The 25,681-nt window shown below is 40.4% G+C and overlaps 1 protein-coding gene across 1 annotated transcript in view; it reads right to left on the bottom strand.

Annotated features, from left to right (window-relative positions):
- Positions 1-25,681, bottom strand: part of REPS2 (RALBP1 associated Eps domain containing 2) — a 96,749-nt gene that overhangs the window by 52,148 nt on the left and 18,920 nt on the right. The window contains exons 2-6 of the mRNA XM_034074469.1: positions 9,306-9,429; positions 6,444-6,592; positions 4,844-4,967; positions 1,997-2,094; positions 89-227 (exon numbers count right to left, since the gene is read on the bottom strand). Coding sequence (XP_033930360.1) covers positions 89-227; positions 1,997-2,094; positions 4,844-4,967; positions 6,444-6,592; positions 9,306-9,429 — 634 coding nt within the window. The remainder of the gene's footprint in view (positions 1-88; positions 228-1,996; positions 2,095-4,843; positions 4,968-6,443; positions 6,593-9,305; positions 9,430-25,681) is intronic.

The following is a 25,681-nucleotide window of genomic DNA, read 5'->3' as shown; positions in this document are numbered from 1 at the left end:
GACAGAAAAAAAGAATTATCTACTTAACACTTCTCACTTCTCAGACTGGTCCCTCTGTTTGACATGTATAGTGTTAGGTAGAAATTACCTGAAACAAAGGAGCTCAGGTCAGGCTGCAGGGACCTGAACTGGTTGATATAGTAGTCTCGCTGCTCCTCTGTTATCCTCCAAGGGTCATCTGAATAGTGGGTGTTGCTGTCCTGCTGCTCCCGCTCTGCTGAAAGAGACTGAAGGGAGGGGGACACTGGTACCAGCCACCAGTGGTGGGGTAGAAGGGCACTGGGCACCTCAAGAAACCACACTCACTCTGTTCTGTTAGGGAGTGATTTACATTTAAAATATGTATTTTAAAAAGAGGTGAAGCAGAGACAGCCATGCAGATCACTATCTCACTACTTTTCCAATAAAGCTGAGGCTAATGTTAGGCATCTTTACCCAGACAATTAAAGGAAGTTTTACATGACCCAAGCTAAAATAAAAGAAGAAATTTTACAACTGCTGAGACTGCAAAAAAACAAAGTCCGTGTCAAAATTTATTACCTTTGGATTCATTTTAGGGGGTCATTTTGGCTGCCATGCATTACAACCCTGAAATGCATACTGTACACCTGAAATGAATGGAAACAGCAAAGGACCTAAAGCTGTATTTATGCAGCACAGTGCATGACAATTTAGCTTTGCTAAGAAAGTATATATTTAGTTATTACAGAGCTACACTGCTTCTGGACCTTCTATACTCCTCAAGTAACTTAAGAACACATTACACCAAGCCAGGGAGACATGCAAAACTCTTGAGACCTCCTCAACCCTCTGTCACTTCTTACGGTTTAGGTAAAAAATCCTACTTCAGGAAGAAGAATATTCTGGATGAAAAGGACATTTTATCCATTTCTGTCTTTGTTTTCTGATTGAGTTGTCTAAGGAAGGTCTATATGTTTGGTAGGTTGAGTGGTGATGTCTAGAAGAGGGCTGCTGGTACAGTTACTACCTTTGTTAAAGTGCAATGACTTAATAGTCAAGATATAGGCCTGAATGATAATGCTTTTAAAGAGGAAGGGCAAGAATTAACAATAGCCTGACTCCAACCAGGTCCGAAACCCTTTCTCTGACATACCTGTCCATTTCCTAAGAAACAACACAAAGCACTTGTTCTGAAATACATCAAAAGATCCCCGAAATAGGCAACATCATAAAGCCTTAAACTAATTTTCATTTCAAAGTGCTACACAAATGTACTCACTTTCCTTTCAAGTTAGCACAAATTATGCGACACTACCTATACATCTTTTCCTGAGGCTCAAGTGACATTTTAATATGGGTGTTGAGTGCTAAGCACTTAGGAAAAGGCACAGAGTCTCTGAGTCTTACTTATTTAGGAAAAACTAATCCTTAGGGTAAACTACCTGTTCGCATAATAGATGCACAGCAGCTATACAGCAACGTTGGAAAGATCTGCTTTTGCAAAAAGCAGGAAAACATAAGACCCATCTTATAAAACCAAACATACAGTAAGAAATTTATTTTTTCTATTTGCAATGTGATTTAACCAACTGGGGTGAAAACACAATACACAGAATATTAGGCCATAAATTCTGTGCATGTGTTACAGACAACATTCTAAATCAAACACGAATCTCTGTGAAACCTCATAGGTTTTAAATGAAAACTTTTACTTCTGCTAGGATAACCTCAATTTTATTTTATTTTTTTACTTTTTAACTGAAGATTCTTAGTATAGTTTTCCTATCTATGCTCTTTGATACTACTTCTACTTAGCTTCAGCAATTTAATTAATTGGATTATTTATTTTAATTCTTCCTTCCCCATCAGCTTTTTATTTTCTTTTTCATATACTAAAAAAACATGTTTCAGCCTCTACTTTAAAAACACCATGAAGAACATTTCTTACTTATGATGTGAGAATTTTTCTGCCCTTTTTGTCTTTCTCTATTGTCTTATTAGTAGCACTACTAAAGAAAAACATGTAACTCATTACCCGATTTGGAGTTGAGCAGGTGAGTGAAGGCTTGGCTCCATAATTCCCTGATGATGGTCCATCCTGCTGGTGAGTAGAGTGTCTGACTTCATAAGGAACTACAGACATTTAAAAATTAAGTACATAAATAAAATAAAAATAAAAGGATAATTAAAAAGATCCTACTAGAGTAAAGGAAATGATAAATACCACAAGGTCAAGAATCTACCTTCTGAACCTACTATCAAAATCCATTTTGTCTTCTGCAACAATATTCCAGCCACATACTTGTCTTTCATGTTACGTCATTCTTCAGACATTACTGATAGAAACTGTCAGTTATATAATACTAGATAACAAAAATCATTGTTCACCATGTTGAAATATATATTTATATAGCCTGTTTATATGTTTTATATACTTACAGCCATATATAGCACAAGAATGCACTACAAATAAGAAGAAAGAATTCAATGGAGCTGCAAAAAATACACTTTGACAATGTTACCAATGAGTAAATCACTATTTTTTTATATACTCTTCTTTCCCCCTTCCCTAATTTCTGTTGAAAATCAAAATACATTTTGCATTACTTGGAGTAAAGTTAGTAAATAAAAGTAATAATTGCTTCTTTTCCTGCTAAAATAAGTCACTTACATTCCACTGCAGAAAATACAGTAAGTGGTGGCATAACAACACATTTAGGAACAATGTTTTAAAAATAGGTCAAGTATGCAAACAAAAAGGCAACCCACTCACAGACCCTTACAGATCTGAGAACTTCTGCTGCCAGCCTATTCAAAACTTGCAGACAGAACTCATAAGACCCATAATGAAAAGCGAGACGAAGAAACCTTAAAATAGGTTCAGACCTTAAAAACTATACCCCAACTCCTCTTGTCTTTCTAAGTGTTCTTATCCTGTATTGGCATGTATTTTTATTCCTGTAAGGCATCTATTTTTATTCCTGTACAAGCAACTCCTAATTTCAGAAAAAAATACAGGAAGGAAGTTGTGAAATATACAGATGCCCTTAGAGAGGAGATTTAAACACAAGGAAACACTGCTCTGTGTTTGCTAGCAAGAAAAGCATCCAAAACTATCAAGAAAAAAGTATAGTCATGGTTGCAGTGCAAAGGGCTGCCCTTGAAGACAAACCACCCAGTTTCATGGTCAGACCTGCAGTGAAGACCAGCCGACCTGTGTCAGTGCTGTGTCACCAGCACCTCCTGTGCATACACTAAGATGGTGGCTTCCAGAACTATCCTTTCAAGTGATCTTCAAAAAACTGAAAGAGTCCTCATCTTAAAGGCCAGGAAGAACCAGTAGGTCACCTAGCCTGGCACTTAGCACAGCATGGGCCCTAAAATGTAATCCACTTACTGCCACTGAGAATACATTTGGCTGAAGTATCCTTGGTGGGATTAGAATAGGAGAGCTTCCTTTTCTGGAATATAGGAGAAATTCTCTTTCTGGCAAATAACCATAGTGTTCTATACCTGTAGTATTTTTTTCACCTTAAAAATTCAAGCTGTTTAATAATTAATTTTAGAAGGAATTGACAGTTTAGATTAGATGCCTCTACTCACTCTGCACAGCCAATGACCCTAGAGTTACGTTTGCAACCAAATTCAGGGAGGGGAAGGAAGGGGAGAGGGGAGGAACAAATATAAAAACCCTAACACCCAAAATGCCCCCATAGCACTGACCAATCTGGAACAGAATCCCAGAAAAGAGCAGAGGTGGCAGTCAGCTGCTCCTCATGGTCACCTCCTGCCCAGCTCTTCAGGGTGTGGGCTATCTGCTATATGCTTTCTTCACTGGAGCAGAAATTAATAGTACCACCTCACTAGTACTGCTTACTTCAGAAGTCAACCATCACTGTTTTGATCAGTTATGCCGAAGGTGGGGTGAGGAAAAAATCCCAACACTGAACAAACAGCAGTTTACCTAATTGGCAAATGAATGCCTGTGACTCAGTACTGGGATGATCTTCCCATGAAGGCCACTTGACAGTGCCAAACACAGTCATATCGTGGTTGTACTGAGTTTCAAAATTAAATAGCTCTGTATTTTCATTCATTTGTAAACAAGGACAACAGCTAAACGGACTAGTACCACACTCCACTCTTCACTCACTGCAAATACTAACTGAAGGCAGGAAGAATGAGGGAAGGATGACAGACACAAATGCCTACTGTTGTCAGCATCTTGGCCACCAGATGTTGCAATTAAGTGAGCGCAAGAACATTACTAAGGCTTTAGAAGTTCCTGTTACTAATAAAACTGGCTCCTGCCCACTACCTTCTTATTAAAATCAGGATGTTTTACCACCTACTCTACGGCAGTGAGATCAAGGATGAAGCCTTATTTTTGACTGTTTTGTCTATGTGACATTGTGGGACTGTTTCTATATTCATGTTTTAGTGTTATTTCTGTTATAAAACCAAAGAGACTAGAGAGATTATTATCCTGCCTGCCAAAGGAAGGTTCACTGCCAATCTGAAAATTAATATAATGGCTACTGAAATCAGGAGATTTTCTTCCCCTCTAATAAAACCAAAGGCACCATGCAGTCTGAAAATACAAACACCCTGTCACTGTGATACATTGCACATAGCCTTGTCATAGATTAGCTATTCACATTTATCTGTGAGCCATGACATATAAATCTAACTTATTTACCAGATCATGAACAGGAAGACAGGATTGAACAATCAAAATAAAGTTGATTAAATAATTTTTCAAAGTACAGGTTTAGCTAAATTTTTAATCATTATGCTGATCGTCAGTTGCATTTGAAATTTGATGCTTCTGAGAAAGAAAAAAAAATTGTAAACAATGTGTGCATCCCAATTTTTATCCTACCTCCATGCTGCTGCTCCAGACCACTTCTTGATTTACCATATCCATAACTTAGGGGTATTCTCTGGTAAGTAGATGGAGAAGCAGGAGGTGAGCATATTGGAGACACTGGAGGAGATCTGGGCTCCTATTTTAAAACACACCAACACAAAAAGCAATTCTGAGACCAAAAAAAACACCAGGTAGTCCTGCACAGTTATCCAAACACATCCAGCATGACGGACAAAGAAGCCGCAAATACTGCAGCTGCTTCAGGCCCTTTATTTCCAAGAAAAAGCTCCTGAGAAAGCAAAAGACAGATTTTGGTATTGAGCCTTCTAGAGGTAAAGCACGGCAAAGCCATAGCAAAGCTTTGCAATGAACAGCTTAAGATATTTTGCTTCCAAAGATGCCTTAAGAAGTACACGTAGAAAGCTTAATGTGAGTATCTTTGAAATTACATAACACAGTGTGAGTGCATTCTTTGTGGGAGAGCATTTTTCATACAAAAACTTATTAAAAATTAAAATAAATCTCTTGAATCAGTATTTTAGGTACTCTGTAGATTTGTAGGTGTTACTGGTTAATTACCCTAAAGCTTTCTCTTTCCCTTGACATACAGAGATTGCTTAGGAGGAGGATGTGATCCTGAAACAGTTTTACTGAGTAAGAAGGAAAATGTAGCACAACAAAGATAACCTAGATGGAGTCAGGGGTTTGAAGGCAGCGTTCCGCTTCGGTGTCAGTACATGCAGGCAGATAAACATGCATGCTCTTCTTCCTCATCCTGTTATTCTCACCATCTTGTCATCAGCTAATTCCTGTTGGTTGACCTCAGGCTGAGAATGCTGTCACTCACACTGGCACACTGTGATAAATGTGTGTGCACATTACAGGAAGATAAAAGTGCCTGCCACAAGGCACTTACAACATTACCTGATACAGTACCAGAGAAGAAGGTGTCAGGCCCGGGGAAAATTATGCAAATCAAGGTTGCATTGTGAAGCTGCTTGTATCTGAGTAAGTGCTCTCAACTCTAGTAAGTACAGGTAATACAAACCTCCCTTAGAGAGCTTTATTAAATTGGCTACTCAAAACAAAGAATGCTGAGACAATGTTTCGCTGAGGACAAAGAAAAGCAGATTTACTCTGGACCACTCCTCTAAGAGGCTAGAATGGAAGAAAACCTGGTGGTCTTATCCCACCCAGAAACAGTCACTCATGATTCAACAACTCTTCTCCAACTGAATAATTCTATAGTTACTAAATATCATACTGGCCATGAGAAATTGCTTGCTTTCATTCTCTTTCACAAACAGGTTTCTATTTGCTGTTCCTCCCTTACGCCTCTCTAAGAAACAGTGCTGGACTAAGTAGGAGGACAATGCTGAAAGAATATTACAGTGCTGACAGCTTTATACAAGCTCATATAGAGAAATTCCCTTCAGGGATGCAACTGGAATGCATCAAAGATAGAGCACAGCCCAATGGGAATTATTTGCATGACGGGAGTTCATCTCCTGTCTAGTACTACAAAACTGAGTAAGCCCATGCGAGTGTAATCATTGGACGCAGAAGGAGGTTGTGTAATGACAAACTGGCCTGAAGGAGACAAGCCTGTTACCTGTTTGTCCCCTTCATCTGTTCTTTTGTAGCAATTTTTTTCCAAAGCTGCATGTGGAACCTGAAACTTAACTCCATGGAGTTCTGCTGGAGTCCCGTAACGAGCTTCACTGTCATTTTTCAGCGCCATAAACCGTGGCAGGGGCAATTCTTCATTAAAAGAGAGAAAAATTCAGCTGAGACTACAGCACATTAAAAGTACTTTAAGCAGTATCGTCTTGTAAAACCAAAGAAAAGTTTATCTGTAAAAGATTACTATTTATATTTTGTAACATTTGTAAGTGTGGAACTCCTGTGATTATTTTGTATCTTAATAAAAATGTGAATATTATACAAAGCTACATTCACTAGCTTAATATATAATCTCTCCATGCACAGAGAAAGAAATAAGCCTTGTGCACATTATTAAAGCAAGCGGCAAACTCATTTCCTGTCTTCAAAACGCTGTGTGTAATGAAAAGAATGGTTTCCCACAGAAACCGTGGGACTGATGAATTAATCAGTCAGGATCACAGTATCCTCAACACTGCCATCATAAAAGGAACAAATTCAAAATGGTAGGGTTCAGAGATCATGCCAAGGCCTGGTGAAATGACAGTGTCAAAAGGTCCCATGTTGCATCTGCGCCGCAGAGCAGCAGGAGGACACTTTGTCACCCTTTAAGACAATTAATGATTAATTTGAAGAAACACCATTATTTTTGTGCGCAGTCACCCTGAAAGATCAGTACAATTCAAATTAACAGAATGCTCAAAACCTAGCAAAGCCATACGTTACTTCTGTGATAATTTACACCTACAGCTACTACCAGAAAGAAAAAGAACTCAATTTGGGTTGGTACATGTAACTCACCCCACTCTAAAGGCACTCATATATTTCAAGAAAAAATGAAATTAGCACTGGAAGTATTTCAGTAACAGTAAGCAAGCAGGATATCAATGTAAGGACTGCAAGTACCCTTCCTCACTCAAGTATGCAGACTATTTGCAGTCCTCACTTACAATACTGTGTGCAGTTCTGGTGTCCTCAATCTAATAAAGACATGGAACTGTTGGAACAAGTCCAGAGGAGGGCCACGAGGATGATCAGGGGACTGGAGCACCTCCTCTATGAAGACAGGCTGAGAAAGTTGGGGCTGTTCAGCCTGTAGAAGAAAAGGCTGCATGGAGACCTCACAGCAGCCTTCTAGTATCTGAAGGGGGGCTATAAGGATGCTGGAGAAGAACTCTTCATTAGGGACTGTAGTGATGGGCTAAGGGGTAATGGGTTTAAACTTAAACTTAAGGGAAAGTTCACGTTAGATATAAGGAAGAAGTTCTTTATTGTTATGGTGGTGAGGCACTGGAACAGGTTGTAAATGCTCCATCCCTGGCAGTGTTCAAGGCCAGGTTAGACAGAGCCTGGGGCAACACGGTCTAGGGTCAGGTGTCCCTGCCCATGGCAGTGGGGTTGGAACTTGATGATCTTAAGGTCCTTTCCAACCCAAACCATTCTATGATCCTATGCTATGTGTAAAACACAGTAAATCTCATGTAGTTGATGTTTCTACATTAATTTGTTGGTGGTTTTCAGGGTTGGGTTATGGGGTTTTTTGGGGGTGAGGTTCAAATTAACATGCTTAACAAGGATAGCAATGCCAAGAGAGAGCACACAAACTGTAAGAAAAACTGACAAATTCAAGCCACCCTGCTTCACCTCTAGTTTACACTCCCGTTCCAGCCAGACACCTGCATCCAACCCCTTCCACTTGGTCAGGAGCCCTGCACCACAGGAGCTCAGCTCACACAGGTCTGCACATGCTTGCCAGCCTGGCTTCCCCCTCAGATGGAAGCAGACCAGGGGATCCCTTCACTGTGCCTTGTAAGATAGGCAGATTTTACATTTCATTGCCCTTAGCAGGGACAGCAGAGCAGAAACTGTGCTGTGAATAGCGACCCAACTGCGAGGCTATGGCTCCGTCCTGCCTTTCCTATCTCCTCTCTGGTCTTGTGGCTGGTTGTGTCACAGCCTTCAGCTGGATGGTGGTAAGCACTCTTGCCCAGGGCATGGCCTCATGGCATGGTTTAAATGTCTGCCTGGGATATGGGAGCTAAAGGTTCAAACCTGTTCAGGCTCAAGCCCAAATGAAAAGCCATATGTTTTAAAGCCTGAGCCCTGTTAAGGCAAGGCATCCATCAGCAAGGCAGAGCATGCATCACCAAGGTAAAAACAGAGTTCCTGCCATTTAGCTGCTATCAAGGTTTTACACCTAAAAGGGACTTGCTTTCTCTCCTCATCACTTGAATTTGATAAGCCTCTTTAAGAAGCATTTTTCTCCATCAAAAATAGTACATTTAATATTGCTGTCAAGTCACTGTGAAGAACAATGCTGTTTTAAATTACATCTAATACACATGTTCATACCTACTGATAGGAAGCATTAGGATTTTGTCACCATTACCTGTTTATTTAAGCAGGATTATTTGCTAAAGCATGCTGAATGTTGCAAGCTGCCCTGCACAGGGGAACCCCTGACCTGCCAACATCCACCACAGCAAGCCTCCACCAGACTCAGCAATAAGCTCCCATTCTGGACAGCTGTCAAGATCAGAGGCTGAAGGGGAGAGAGAAATGCATCCCTTGCACTGATCAGCTGTCATTCATTCCACTCCTTTGGTAACGCTTTTTCTAGAAGGGGATGTCATCTCAGCTTTTGCCACACACGTAATTCACTGAAATTTTGTACCAGTCACTTAGAGAATATAACATTACCTTCTACACATAGATATGTTAGCAGAAAAAGCGTACCACCATGGAGAGCTGACAAGAATTAAAGAAAGTAAGAAACAAGTGCAGAGCGCTGCAAGCAAAATTTGCTACTTACCATTCTTAATGCTCTCAATCCGTACTGGGAACCCTGACTGAGCTGCTGCAATTAACTTCAAAGCAATATAAAATTGAGCGGGACCAAAATAACCCACACGCTTGGCTCCACAAAGTTCAGTAATCTAAGAGAGAAGAGACACACTGCTGGTTAAACGCATTTCACTCTTCCAGAGAACGTAAACACCTCTACATAAACAAAGAAAAAAAAACTTTAAACAATGAAAAACGCTTGTTGTATTTGAAGATTTCTAATAAACATATTTGTTTCAACTCTGGACATTGCAGTTTGATCTCACTGTCCTTAGTATATCAGGGACAGGTAAGTAGTGGTTAAGCTTTTCAGAAGCACTGCTAGGCAACACTGCTATTGTAAAACAACTTATGGGTTTTCATGCTACATATGATTTTAACAGCAAGTGAAATGATAACTTGTTAAGTATGCTGTCCAATAGAACACTTCCACTGCACAAGCTATAGTATTCAAAGAAAACTGTACTTAATAGCACTTATAACAACAGTTCAGACAATTACTGTAACTGGAACATAAACACCACAGAAGAACTACCTCATTGCAGTGCTTGAGCAGAATATTTGTCTTTACGGAAATTAACATGGTCTCAGCACTGAAGCTTAATTTCTATATATACATTTCACTGCTTCACTTAGCCACCTCTATGTAGAAAACAGCTCCACATTCACACGCTCAGACAACAGCTAAACAAACAACAGCTGTCAGCAGGTTTTAAGTACAGGCACGAATTCTCCCATCCCTGGAGCTCCCAGATGTTCACAAACAAACCTCAGCTGGGCACTGAGGTTAGAGCGAAACCCCATTCTCCCCAGATGTAAAGGGAAGACCCATATTGTTTCCTGAAAATACACCTAGATTAGGAATATCTCCTGGTTGGTGAGGTGCATTGCCAATACGTAGGACAGCAAAGCTGTGCCAGTCTTTTATGCTCTCTGGAAAATCATGTCCCAAGCTCCCACGCTACAACAACATGACAGAAACTATTCCCAAGTTGCATTTATAAACGAATAGCACACACAAACAAGCTATTTTTTAAATTTATTCCTATATGTATACATATACACACATACAGCAGCAAAACGTCATGTGAAACAATTATTAAAATAGTTTTAGAATGGTAATTCTTACTAATGAACGAAAATTATCTTCAAGCAAACTCTTCTCTGAATGTGGTTTCTGCTTTGCCTGAATGAGCTCTGCCTTCCTTCTCTTCCTACAAGATTCAGAGATGCATGGCTTAATTCCCTGATCACAAGACATATGAGGCAGCTTTCTCTTCTCTTACTGCTTGATGAAAAGGGAGATTGAGTCTCTGTATGAGGACAGCTTCAATTAACTGGTGTTATTTGCCATCCCCTTTCTTCTAAGTATCTTTTTTTCTGAAGTCATTCTGGCTTTTTCTAATTATTTCTTTTTTACACTACCACCCTCCCCAATTGCTGGCCTTATTTCTTTTCCAGTGGGAACACAGGGCTCTTGGCATGTGACTGAGATGGATGGTGCTGAAGCATGATTAAAAATGGGTGCATGGCAGGGATGAAGAAGCAGGTGGAAGGGAACTCCTCTCATGAAAACTATGCCACATCTGGGGCATTAGAAGAAGTCACACCTCTGGAAGGTTGCTCTAAGGTCTCTCTCCAGAGCCTTCTCCAGGCTGACAGCCAATTCTCCCAGCCTGTCTCAGTCATGGCTGCCTGCCTGTGGCACGGATGTGCAGCTGGGACAGCCCATCACTACCTGCAGTGTTTTGAGGGGGCTGGGCAGATCATCAGTACCATTTCTAAACTCCACAGCAGGTTCTTTCTCTTTGCCCCGGATGCTCCTAATTCACTCTGTCCTGCTGCCTGCATTTCCCACTGCTGCATGATCCTTCACCACCAGTGGCACTGTCTCTGCCTGACATGGCGGTGTATAGCTACAAACCGATCGGGCTTGACCAAGAACACAAAGCATACACGATGGCTGTGCCCCAGCTGGCTCCCCATGGGCACAAACTGCCCAGGCACACCAGACCATGCAGCTCTGGGGACACCACCACTGTGGTAGGTATGTGGAAAGCCACCAACCTGAGGTTTACTGTGCATACCAGGCACACAAATTCAACAACCTGGGGAAAAGCAGTGAAGAAGGGGCACAACCAAGCTGAAATTCAGACTGGGTAGACAGCCCTGTTTTATTATGGGAGATGTTTGTTAAACAAAGGCCAGTGCTGAATAAGTGAGTTTGCAAAAGCTGGACATCCCCCTGCACTCAGGCCCCCTGTGGGGATTATGGTGCTCAACTCCTGCTTCACCCACAGGTAGCACTAGGATGGCAGCTGCTGTGGCATAAAAACACCTCGCAAAGTGTCTGGGTGTACAAGGGGTGTACCTCAGAGTAGTATTTCTTAAAACTCCTTTCTTGCTATGGCATCGTACGCTTGCTGGCATGGTGAAACAGCTTCGCAGTGACCTGTGTTCCCTCTCACTGGCTGCTGAAAAGAGGAAACACTTATCAATAGCGACTTTCACACAGGGATTAGTGATGTTGTCACCTTCCTGAAAAGATACTGAGAGTTAATTTTCCATATATTTTCCTATACTTTAAAATATTAAGGTTGCTGAATGCCATAAATGCTCTGCTTGTTTCTGATATGGAAAGGTGAACATTTTATTCGGATCAAGCAGACTAAAAAAATTTTATCAAAGGTACACCATCTCTCAAGAGCACAGTGCTGTCTCTCAAGCACACTTACAGCCAAACAACCTGAAACTGGCTCTCTAATTTTGCTCTTTGGTGGCAACAACAGAGATATATTTTGTAGGTTAAAGCTCTTCTCTGCTATTTGTGTGATTAAATCTGATCTCTTTCTTAACAGCCCAGAGGAAAAGATAAAAGCTGACGAGAGTAGCCAAAAACATTACCCAATTAATTGCAGGTATTCATAAGGATTAATCAGAGGTACAGGCATTTACTCTTACATTTAAAGGTTTCTTGTACATTTACAGGAGAGGGTCTTGGGTTCATTCCTTCCAGACAGCATTGCATACTACTACATCAGGACTCTGCTTAGAGCTGCTAATGGGAGCAGCCCCTGTTGCCAGTGAACCCAGAGGTAGGTATCAGATTAGCCTTTATCCAAATTTAATTCCCCAGAACATGCTGCCTGCTCAAATTTCCACAGCAGCTTAGACTGAATACTGAATTATTTTTTTGTTTCCCAGTTTTACGTTTTGCAGGGTCACTGCACACAGCCTCTTGATGAGCAGATTACATTCAGTGATATGCAATACTGAAATTAGGCTACTTTATGCAATATATGATTAAAAGTCTCCAAGATCCATCTGAATTAAAGGCATTGTATATGAATGTGATATGATTTTTTTTTCAAGCTGAAACTATGCTCTTTTTCTAATAAGACAGAGAGCACTTTGCAACTAAGATATATGAAAATATCCTCTGAAATACAAGAGAAACATCAGTTCTGATTTCATTCAAATGACATTTAAAAAAATATTTTTATCCTTTCCTGTTGTCAGTTTGGGTTGCATACTTTTCAGCAAACTAGCAAGAAAACTGATACTTTCGATTTTTGCGCTGCTAGACACAAATGTAAAACCAAACAAGAGATTTTAATGAAGAACAACTGACAGTCAATATTCATTGCAGGTTTTTCTGGTCTTCAGCAGAAAGCCATAATCCTCCAGTGACAGCTGAATATTGTAGAAAAGTTTAATGAAGAACATGTTGGAAATAATTTTTCATGGTGGCAGGTTACAGATGTTGCTTGCCAAAGCTAACCTCAGGGTGATAGACAGAATTAGTCAAAAACTTATCTATTCACTGGTTTGTGAGGCAATAACATGATGCTGAGTGGACCAGAACTCAGTTTAAATTTACTGAAAGGTGTAACTGCTTATATAAAACAATTTCACAGGTCATTTGCCAATTATGGATAAAAGTTCATTTCACACAACATGTAAAAATATTTCTGAGAGAAGGATGGAAAGCTGTCACGTCTAATATTGTGTTTGCTTTCAGTCAGTCCTGGAACAGACCCTCTCAGTTCAATGGGATTTCAGCAGGCACTCATAAAACACACGACCATGCAGCCATAAGAAGGGAAGAAGGAGCCAGATCTAGGTGCCTGCACACCCTTCTGACAGGCCAGAAGTTTTTCTATGGTTGTAAAAATACATACTTTCTTTTAAACAGATAACCAACTCATCAACGTTAAAATTTAAAATGTAGCTATGACCTGTTCAGAAGAGTGGCTGTTTTACATTACCATTCTCCATGCAAACTTCTAACAAAAAAGCTTTAAATCTTGAGATGCTAGAAGACAAAGCAGATTTTTGTATTTATTATCCACTCACTGCTCCGCTCTATTGGCTGACAGCAAGTGTTATTTTTGTAATTGCTCCTTGAAGACATCCCACATGAAACAGCTTTTCCCAGCACAATCTGACATTGTTCCAGCTCTCCTGAGCACTCTCCAAGCAAGTTTCCACTGCAGCCTCCAAAAGCACTGACCTCGCAAACACCCTGGGCAGGTCTAATATAGATTGCAAGAGCTAAACTTCAGGAAATGAACATGAGCCTGGAGCTAAAGTGTGTTTTCCTTAAGTTGAAAAAGAGGTAAAATCAGAAACAGCTATTCCGCAATCCTACAGATAAGCTGAGAGGACCATCCTGCAACCTCAAGGAAAGGCTTCCAGCTGTAAGGCAAAGGCAAAGCTGGGATTTTTGCTTTTCATTTATCCATTAACATTGCTACAGCACCCTCTGCATTTAGCTGGCACAGTTTTCCCCTGTTCTGCACCCCTGTTGCTACCTGCCAGAAAGATGGTCACTGCTTGTCACTTGTGGGCAAGTCCAGCCCAAAGGCACTCAAATCTGTGTAGGTTGTGAGATTCTACAGGATCTAAAGGAACACGTGCAAGCTGAATACATATTCAATGTACTTGGAAAGAATAACAGAGTAGTTTGAATTGGAAGGGACCTACATAGGTCATCTGGTCCAACTCCTCGGCAATGAGCCGGTACAACTTCAACTAGCTCAATTTGCTCAGAACCACATCCAGCCTGGCCTCAAATGTCTCCAGGGATAACACATCCACCACCTCTTCAGCAACCTGTGCCAATATTTTACCACTCCCATTGTCAAGAATTTTGTCCTCATATCAAGCCTCAATCTCCCCTCTTTCGGTTTAAAACCATTGCCCCTTGCACTGTTGCAACAGGCCGTGCTAAAAAGTCTCTCCCCATCTTCCTGATAGGCCCCTTTTAAGAACTGAAAGGTCACATCACTGGCACCTACATTAAAGGAAACTTTCTTGCTGTACCTTCCATCTCAGCCCAGCATAACTTTTTTATTTGTCCATATTCAAGCCATAATGAGGTAGAAAGATTTCCCAATTCATCAACTACCCCTGTGTTTTAAAGAACATAGAATCATAGAATAGTTAAAAAGGGTTAGAAAGGACCCTAAGATCATCTAGTTCCAACCCCCCCTGTCATGGGCAGGGACACATCACACTAAGCCATGCCACACAAGGCTCTGTCCAACCTGGCCTCGAACACTGCCAAGGATGGAGCATTCACAACCTCCCTGGGCAACCCATAAAAGGTGCCTCACCACCATAACAGTAAAGAACTTCTTCCTTATATCCAATCTAAACTTCCCCTGTTTAAGTTTTAACCCGTTACCCCTTGTCCTGTCACTACAGTCCCTAATGTAGAGTCCCTCACCAGCATCCCTATAGCCACCTTCAGACATTGAAGGCTGCTATGAGGTCTCCACGCAGCCTTCTCTTCTCCAGGCTGAACAGCCCCAACTTTCTCAAACTGTCTTCATACAGGAGGTGCTCCAGTCCCCTGATCATCCTCGTGGCCTCCTCTGGACTTGTTCCAAAAGTTCCATGTCCTTTTTATGCTGAGGACACCAGAACTGCACACAATACTCCAAGTGAGGTCTCACAAGAGCAGAGTAGAGAGGCAGGATCACCTCCTTTGACCTGCTGGTCACGCTCCTTTTGATGCAGCCCAGGATACGGTTGGCTTTCTGGGCTGCAAGCATACACTGAAGCTGGCTCATGTTCATTTTCTCATTGACCAACAGCCCCAAGTCCTTCTCTGCAGGGCTGCTCTGAATCTGTTCTCTGCCCAACCTGTAGCTGTGCCTGGGATTGCTCCAACCCAGGTGTAGGACCTTGCACTTGGCATGGTTAAACTTCATGAGGTTGGCATCAGCCGACCTCACAAGCGTGTCAAGGTCCCTCTGGATGGCATTCCTTCCCTCCAGCGTATCAACTGAACCACACAGCTTGGTGTCATCAGCAAACTTGCTGAGGGAGCACTCAATCCCACTGCCCGTGTTACCGACAAAGATGTTGAACATGTTGAAAAGCTTCTGCCACTAGTGCCACTAGCCACTTCTGCACACCTCCTCCTCACCCAGTACTCTCTGGATGACAACCAGCCTTCAAGTCACAGCTCAGACCTTAGCCACAGAGCAACCCCATGCTACCTTCTGGACCAACCACCCTCTTATAACTGTTTCAAAGACAAATATTTGCAGCAGTGGCTTATCAACAGCAACTTATCAACAGCTTATCTCAGAGTTGTGTCATGCATCTGACCTATTTCACCTTTTTTTTCTTTTTCTTTTTTTATTTGTGTTTACAGAGTTTTTGATCTGCTTGTTACAGACAAGTTTTGTTACATTCTTAAATAGGTAATTCTTTCTGAATGGATCACTGTTCAGGTATCTGTAATACTACCTGGCACCTGTGGCTATGTATCTATCTCTGCATTATTTAAAGCAAAGCAAGAAAAAAGGCATCCTGGATCCAGGAGGATTGCTGCCTGGGAAGGCAACAGGAGGAAGAAGAACATGCTGGAGCAGTTACATATCCAGCTGTACTGAGAAGAGGCTCTGCTATGGATTAGGTTATTTAGCTCTGTTCCCTCCTATCAGTGGTATTGCTGTGAAGATTTATTTTTTCTGTCATCTTGACTTTTAAAAACAGATGGTTTATCCATTTTAGACTTAAAAAAAAGCCCATCACCTGAAGTGCATACTAAAAATCTAGCTATTTTGAGCAAGCAAGGTTCCAACAGCTAAAAAAAAAAAGGCATTTAGAACAGCATAGCTTAAGGCATGAGACAGCACATACACAGTAAATTTTTAAAGACCTAACTACAAAACGTTCTCACCATTTCAGCTCTGCATGATCATCACTTTACACTGAAAACCACCACAGTTTTAAATTGCAAGGCATGCTCCTGATAAACTGCCAAAGCATAGCAACTTCAGTTAACGCAGCAGTAAAAGCCGCAGACACCAACCACATCTGTTAGGAAAAAACCTGCTGATAGCACTGCCAGGGTTTCCCCAAATTCCCTCCTCTGGCACTACCAAGAACCATTTACATCCATGTGCCACACCTTTGTACATCCAGAGGGAAGCACTTCAGAACAGGGAAGCATTCTTCAAGCAGCCCCAAGCAGAACACTCTATGCCAACACAAAGAACTACAAGGCTTATAATTCAGCACACACTTGTGCACACATATGCACAGTCCCAGATAGAATCACATGAAACAAACACCAAAATAATTTTCAAACAACTCTTGAGTCTCACAGTGAAGCTCAACAGCAGAAGTATTTTATATACTAGAAAAATTTGATTACTGAGCAGAGATTAAAACCCCCCAAAGTGCAAACACTAATGTTTCCACTCAGCAGAGCCTTGCAAGCAACCATGGCAGGAGCAGGGCACTTGTGCTCAGTCAGTGCAAAGGTCTTCCAAGTCCTCTCTCTTGCACAACAGTCAGATGCAAATGCCTACAGAAAGTCAAGAACACGAATCATGCGGTACTTGTCTTCAAGTAGGAAGACTGACAATGCCAGCATACCACAAAATATTGATCTGAATTGCACAGGTACCAGGACATGTGAGTCAGCACTGTTAATAAAAATATTTCAATTATTAAGGAGAGTTGATTAGAAAAATGCTGCCAGGGACTAAAGGCTGCTGATGCATGCTAATATTCATAAGCATTGAAGTATAGCTGAGAGAAATCCCATCTCCTACACTCAACATTTCGTGTTTAATATGCAGATGTTAATGAGTCTTTTATCAGCATGTGACATGGAAAAGGTGGACACTTTCATCTAATGTCAATCTTACTGGGAGGTTTAAGAACTATTGAGAAATTCCTGACAGTCTCCACACCAAGTAAATTATTTTCATGATAGCAGTGCCTACAGAATTAGGTCAGAGGTTGTTGAATGCATTGTTGATACTTTTTCCTTTGAAATAAAAGCCTAGTATCATCTTCATTGAACACATGCCTTTAAGAGTGTGTAAAAAGCCTGCAGGGGTGAAAGAGAGAGTAAATTGTTTTCAAAACCTCCTTTCCTTTTTCTTCTCACTATTGGGAAAATGAATGCTCCAAGAACAGCATTCATCCACCTGAAATTGTTCTAGCTGTGTTTCATGTTCACTAGTTTCTATCAAACCCATATGAAAAACTCTCTGGGTCAACAGCTTGTGCCAATAAATTTGTATAGGGTGAAATTTTAATAAAGTTTATAACACTTGGAAGGCAAATATTAGAAGTCTGAAAACAGGTTACTCCAGATTTTAGAACTCCTCATAAATATATCAACCAGCAGTATCAATTTTTATGAGTCCACTTGTTCACTGAACTGCTTTACATTCTTTGTAGATAATCAGTTCCTTAGCATCTGGATATGGAAATGCAGATATTCAGCAGGTCCCTCTCTGAAATACTGCACACATAGGCTTGCCAAAGACACTATTAAGACCCGAAATCCCATCAAAATCTGCAGAGTACACAGAACAGGGTTATGGATGTTTTATCTGCTTTTCAAAACCTACTGAAGAAGCAGGGGAGCAAGCATAATGTTCCAAGTAAAATGGCAAGTACAGAGCTGTCACACTGCCCCATCCATACAAGTAAATTGCAGGAAGCATTCGCAGGACTTGTCTGAGCTCCTCCTGATGCAATCCCCTGCTAAGCACATTTCATTCTCTTGGATGTGAAACATGAGTTTCATAAAACCCATCCTACAGATGGTTAATACCATACATTTGATATATTGCAAATATGCTTCTTTAAAGGCACTAGTCATTCCAAGGATTTCTGTTTATTTTCCTGCTCATCTCTTCTCTTCCAAGAACACATGTAGGGATATAACACAGAGAAGGTCCAGGACATTACAGAAGAAAACCCATGCCCTCAAACACCTGCCCGCTTTGCAGAGACTTTACCCTGAACTCCCTTACCCACAGGCAACTGATGCTGGAAGAGGAGCTTGATGAAGGCACAGTATAACTATCCCACACTGGAATTTTAACAGGGCTGGCACTAGGCCAACCAAAATACACATCTGTTCCTAAAACTTTCATTTCCTAGGGGCTGAAATGAAAGTAGTATGGAAACCTTACTACTAGTGACAGTGAATGAATAGATCTTCTTCAGCACAGAAGCCGCAACAGCACCCAGTAGGAATGAAAATACTGGATAATCACAAACATTAAAGAGCAACACTGTTTTTGCCACGGGACATATTTTAGGGAAAAGTAGCATATTCTTGTGGTTTTAGCATTTTAGATCACTTCAGCAACCAAGCTGCTAATTACTTCAAGGAATACTTTACACAAGCAGTACATACACTAGCATATTTTCATTTTGAGAGTCATTTTCACTGACTTAAAATGTGGCAGTCATTTATAAGCTTAAATTCATTACTTAAAATTACATTATTAACTCAAATGTGTTTCAATATACTTATTTTTTAATATCTATTCAAAACACTGTCTATACATACAAAACTAAAATTAAATGGAACTTGAAGATCAACCTTAACAACCAAACTTTTGTTGGAAAGGCTTCCGCAATCTGTCCAAGCCTTTTTTATAAATGGAAGAATGGTCTCTCCATTGCTGCAGTTCAGATACGGATTAAAAAGCATACCCTGAGTTTAAAATAAATAAATTGAAAATACTGAGATTTTATAAGGGAGCATGAAAGCACTTCTAATGCAGGACTTATCTAGCCTGCTTAAAACACTTGACGGAATCTTGCAGTTTGTTATTTATACAGAGAATCCTTATCCTACCTTTTGTCAAATTTCCGTCTCTTAACAGCACACTATGGACTGAGAAACCAATTATACTTCTGGAAAAAATCTCTGCTTGTTTGGATTGAAGTAATTTTTTTTTGTTGAAGTCAAAATTCAGTTTGAGTATTACTCATACAAAACAAATAAATATTACAGAAAAATCCGCTTTATTTATATGCATCATGAAGTGTTAAGACCGGATTTACTTTACCCTCTGAAGAAGCTAACATCAACTCTTTGCTCAACTTACTCTTCAATAAATAAGCTAACTTACAAAGTTCAGCAACATAATTCCGTTTTGTCCTCATGTTAAAACATCATACCAAGCTTCAGTGTGAATAACACAGTTTGTGAAAACACCTCCCTACCACCAATAAGGAAGCTCACCAAACACACCTAAGGACCAAAAAATAACTTGAAATGGCTGAAAGCGACAAGCTTTGAGTTTTGCAGTAAGGAGATAACATCTGTGGACACACTGTAAGGTTTTATGAATAGACAATCAAAATATCCTCTCAAATTCTGAGACTCTTTCAGCACCTGAGGAAAAAAAAAAAAAGGAAACAACTGCTTGATAAATGGTGAAGTCAAAGTACAGTGAAGAAAATGGGCAGAAAGGCATGTAATCTGCTTTGTGAATGTATAAAAATTAACTGCTATCACAAGTCTCTTGATACTTCTAATGTTGAACTCAAGTGAAGGCTACACAAAAAAATTGAGCTTTTCAGCCAAATCTTTCTTTTCTAATTCGATGGTAACGTTTAAAGACCTCACTCTGTCCAAGTACACTACATTGCTGGGGTGAATCTTGGAAAACAAAGCTATTTTTACTTGCCATCGCCATTGAGAGGTCAACAGGACTGCCTACAGACAGTACCACAGTATGCTTCTGCTGCACCTACAACAGCTGCCTTATTATTTCCACATTTCTTTGCAACTACAACAAGGAAATACTTCAGGAGTTTCACTCTCAGATGCTACGCCAGGATAACTTTACGATGTGTTCCATTTGTAGGCGTTTTCACAGCTGAAAGCATACCAAGAGCAATCGAGAGCAAACCTTGTGACAATTACTGTTATCTTTACATACCCATGCAAAAACATTTCTCTACTTACTTTGGAAGATGAACGGCCTTTTTATCTCAGGGAGTGCATTTTAACTTGTTGATGGGATGCAACCCTTCCAGCCACTATTGCAGTCCTGGCTGCACCCAGTCACACACCTCAGCCAAATTAGATGTAAATAAATAATTCATCTCAGATCATAATCAAACAAGGCACCTCACTCATCTCTGATGAAAATCAAACAAGGCACCTCACTCACTACCCCTCTACACAGGCACAAGACACTTGGATGCTGAACCCCACAGGCCATGTTTTAACTCATAGTACCTCTGTGGAATCAAATTGGTTGCAGATGACAAGAGATCAAACACAGAACATACCTGAAGTTCACCACAAAGATTACAGTAAAACATCTAATGTTTACAGTTTTACATTTCAGTGACAGCTCAAATTATTACAGTACAAAGCCTGTGAGGAAATTAAGAATCTTTTAGCTTTGAAGTTTCTGCGTAAACATGGATTTCTGCTGTGTAAGATCTAGTACACAGGATTTTATGCCAAATAATGAGGTACTCTGGGAAACTAAAAAGCCACAGGCAGACATGGCTCAGAGTCACTCCAGCCACTGGGAGAGGTAGTAATCAAAACTCTCCACTTAGCAGTCATCAGTATTTTACCTCATTTTGGCCAAGATCTTCCGGTCATGAGCAACAGTAGCACAGCGGACTGCAAGCATATTGAGCCATCCTTCAGGTTTCCTCCCACAAACTCTTACAAAATCTCTGTCCAAAGCTCAAGAGACACACACTTCTCCATCCTTCTCTGCCAGTACTGGAGCCCTTCCACAACACCCTCAGCAGCTCAGGGGACAAGCAGCAGGGCAGTACCCTGATGTGTCTGTTTGGCTGCTAACCTTCCCCCTCAGTGGGCTCACAGCCCTGAGTGAGGGTTTTCAGAGCAGTACGTAAACCCCTCATTTTGTATGTAGCCATGCAAACAAAGGGCTAGACAAAGGGTTAAAGCAAATGTTGGTCTAAAAAAAAAACCAAAACAAAGCATGCAATTGATTGATTCAGCTCTCCCATGACTTTTGGGACAAAGGGGGACATAAGCAAGCTCCTGAAGCACCTCCCAGCACTTCCATGCACAAGGCATTCCCAAGGCACGCATGCGGGAAACATGCAAAGACCCCACCAAAACACAGTAACCTAAACCCAACAGGGGACTGATATATAGCAGAGCTGGCCAAAAAAACCATAGCAGCAAAATTATTAGCTACAAGCTTCTGGATTTCACTGCAGAAAGCCTGGTGCATGTATTAAAGCAGGATGGCCTCTCCAATAGAAGACTGTTCATAGCAAGTTTTTTCTACAAAACAAAACTCAAGTTAATCCTTCTGCATCTATTTATTTTCAGTAGGCCTTGGTTCCAGTAAATAAAGGAATAAAGCTTTTCTTATACATTAATGCTTAACTTAATTAGTATCATTCACAATCACAAGATTTTTTTAACTCAGGACAGTGCAACATAGATAAGTGCTTAAATATTTAGTACAGCAACACCTTTACACTTGTTTCCATTTCCTTTCCTCCCAAATCTTTAGTTGCTTAAGACAACTGTAAGACCTAAATATCACGATATGCAACAACAAATAATACACCACTCACAAAACACAGCTCTCTTGCAAAATCTTCCATAGCATTACACAAATATACATCATTATTCAGCATTAACTTTTAGCAATATGGGCTTAAAGATATAGCAAACTATGTAGGAAAAATACTTTTTTTAATGCAAATTCACTTGAAAAAATCAAAATCTGTACATTAAAAAAAAAAGAGAGAGAGAGAGAGACCAAGAGTCACACAGAGTGCTTTATGTCTTCTGCAAAGTCCCAGAGGGAGCAGCTGATGGAACTTGTTTTCCAAGTCTTGGTAGCAGAGTGAAGATCTGTGCAATTTAAAATTAATTGACACGTTATTAGGAGCATTGCCCTCAACTGAAATAGCCATAATTCACTGACAGAGAGGTAAGTCTGAAGTGAAATTCTGTAAAATGATTTTCCAATCACCAGGTCAGTGGCAATTTGAGTGGAACAGCTGAGACTGGGTCACTCTGGAAAGACAAGTCACTAATGGCACAGCTTATTTTTCATCCATCACAGATGCTGCATGATCCATCACACATCACTGCTGCAGCAATTTCTGCTCAACCTTTCTCTCCCATCCTCAGCTAAAGATAACAATAGCATAATTTGCACTTCCGAGAGACTGTCAAAAACTGCTTTGGATTTCTAAGACTTCAATCAGGTACTGAAAGTATATCTCTAACAGCCCCTTCTCCACACAGGGTATCTGCCACACTGCACCAGGGAGCTGTGCAGGCTTGCACAGCTGAGGGTAGCAACCCAATGCCTGAAATTTGCAATAGATACGCAAAGCCCCATTTCACTTCTAAGTTCTGGCCCGACTTCCAACAAATATCTGTGGCTCAAAATAGCAAATTAATACAGAAGAACTTAACACATTGGGCAAAGACTGCTGATTTATTTGACTCTGAAGAGATGGGTAAAATGAAAAGTGATCTATGGCTGGTATTGCATACTGATTTCAGATCTCCAAAGGCACTAATGATCGTGGCAGGAGACATATACTACTATCTGCAAAGCAAGAAGGAAGTGTTCAGTGAAATCTTACTGATTTTCATCTAGTAGCAGAAACACCACACACACTGATTTTAAGAAAGATTTTTCACTCTTTTTTTACACAAAATACTACAACTCTTTCCAAAATAATTCCTATGTCTGTGCTTCTTCCTCCTACGCATTCACAAGTAACATTTTTCCATTTTTGCACTAAGCAAATGAAATCTATCCCTGTCTCTCATTTCCACAGGCCAATTTTATAAAAATATGAACACAGAATCATAGAATCATAGAATAGTTAGGGTTGGAAAGGACCTTAAGATCATCTAGTTACAACCCCCCTGCCATGGGCAGGGACACCTCACACTAGACCATATCACCCAAGGCTTCATCCAACCTGGTCTTGAACACTGCCAGGGATGGAGCATTGGGTATTTGTGACCCAGGTCTCCTTTCACAAAAGGCACATGAGCCAGCACTTATCTTTAAGCATGCAAGAAATCCTCCTGCAACCAAATGGGACAATTCACAAAGCCAGCATCACCGATGCTTGAATAATATCCAAAAAACAGGGCAGTAAATCTGAACCTGCCTTAGAAAGACAGCTCTGAGCTTGTCTTCACAAACCCTGTTGATCTGTAAACTCACTATCTACAGTCTGCTCTCATAACGGCTATATTAAGCAATTATTTAGCATTGGTCCATTGTTCAAGGAAAAGGAGCTCAGCAGAGACAGCAGAGGGATGCACTGGGAAAGGGTGGCCACATACCGGTTCTACCCATGGCTGCCACCAAAACACCTTCTCCTGCTCTTGCACATACTGAAGTGTGCGAGAAGAGCTCACAATGTATTTGAAATGCTCAAATTATTAAGAGTTTCTCATTTCTTCGGTCTTAATGCAACAACTAACATGCTTATTTTAATATAACTCCATTATTAGGACTAATCACACAGCAGGGAAGGTATTTAAAAATATTAGCTGTGAGGCTTTTATGACTCTTTCACAGGACTTTCTGGAGTTAATCTACAGAAAACAAAAAGACATCTGTGCACATTACTATATATTAAAATAAAAAGGAATTGTAAAAGACATGCAGCTTTTCTAAATATCTCTTAATTTTTAGTATTACTGTGCTTCAGCATTGAAAACTAAGCCTATCCACCAGGACAGTGAATGAACAATTTAGCAATCATTTTCCATTTCAATTGCTTTATTTTCTTCCTTGTTCTTTAATACTGGGAAGCTTCACATTTAGCAGAAGTCTTTAGGCATATTATTGCTTTATGTAAATGAAAGCTAGATACCAAAAAACCAAGCTTGAATTGCATGCCAATTCATGTCTTAAAAGCAGCCTCTCTTTCTTCTTCTAACCCTCTGCCTTACACTTTGCACAATACCTGCACTAAATGAAACAGGAATCCTGCAGAGCAAATAGTTTATCTTGCAATTAAACCCTACAACGCATTCACAAAAGGGGGCCAAAGTGCAAAACCTTTATTAAGAGCAAAACCACAGAAGACTTTTAATAAATCTATATTTTAGTAAACACATACTCTTTGTATGACTGAGCTGGCAATTCTTTTCTTCTCTAAGAGCTGTACAATTCAAAAAAACTTCTCTCTCTGAGATTCACATTAAACAGCCCCATGAAAATTCACTAGGAAAGCTCATGGGCTGAAAACCCCCAAGTTTTTTAATTGCTTTGTTAGTTTGAAGCCTAACTGAGAATAAGCAAAAGCAGTAGTACTTAACAAATATATACTCTTGCCCCTAGTTTCCTTGCCTAAACCACTTAAACTCCTGAGTGTGCAGGAACCACTTAAGCTTTTAATTCCATCAGTGCTTTTGCACAGGAATCTGTTGGCTTAGTAGACTTACAACAAGCACTTTGTTAAGCATGAGTAGCAAGCTACAAGGAAAGTCCTATCTCCCAACAGTCCCCTCCACTCTGGTCCCACCTAACAAATGTTGTTCTACCTACCTGGCTGCTGCCTGGCAAGGGTGTTGCTTTAGAAGTTGCCTTCAACTTGGGATGAAGTTTTATTTTACCGTGGGAAGTTAAATTTCAGATGTTCTTAAACCATGACGGCAGTTTACAGAAAGCAAGTTAAATAGAAAAGAAAAATATTTAAATAAGACAGAACAGACATTATTGCTGTGTTTCTTCACTTGAAATCTTTCAACTGTGGCTTAGTTTAATTTTCCTGTTGAAACTAGGTCAAAACACAGGAGTATTTTTTCCACTTGTGCAAATACTTAAATTTAGATTGCATTTCATCACTGGAATTAGGGTAGGCTGAGGGGAGGAAAGAAGGGAAGAAGATTTAAGATGTTGTTTAGAGTTTTTTTGCCATACAAGTGCCTGTGGCTTGCACAAGAACAGGGAAGAAATGCTGGTTTTACACTTTTCTCCTGTATGACCAATCCACTGAGTAACCAAAAGAGTACCTCCATCCATGACCTGCTTCACATCACAGCTATAAGCTCACTGCTGAGCA

Source organism: Melopsittacus undulatus, chromosome 2 (assembly GCF_012275295.1).
Source record: "Melopsittacus undulatus isolate bMelUnd1 chromosome 2, bMelUnd1.mat.Z, whole genome shotgun sequence".
NCBI classification, from domain to species: domain Eukaryota; kingdom Metazoa; phylum Chordata; class Aves; order Psittaciformes; family Psittaculidae; genus Melopsittacus; species Melopsittacus undulatus.
The sequence above is the reverse complement of the archived record's forward strand: the minus strand, read 5'-3'. Positions and strand labels throughout refer to the sequence as shown.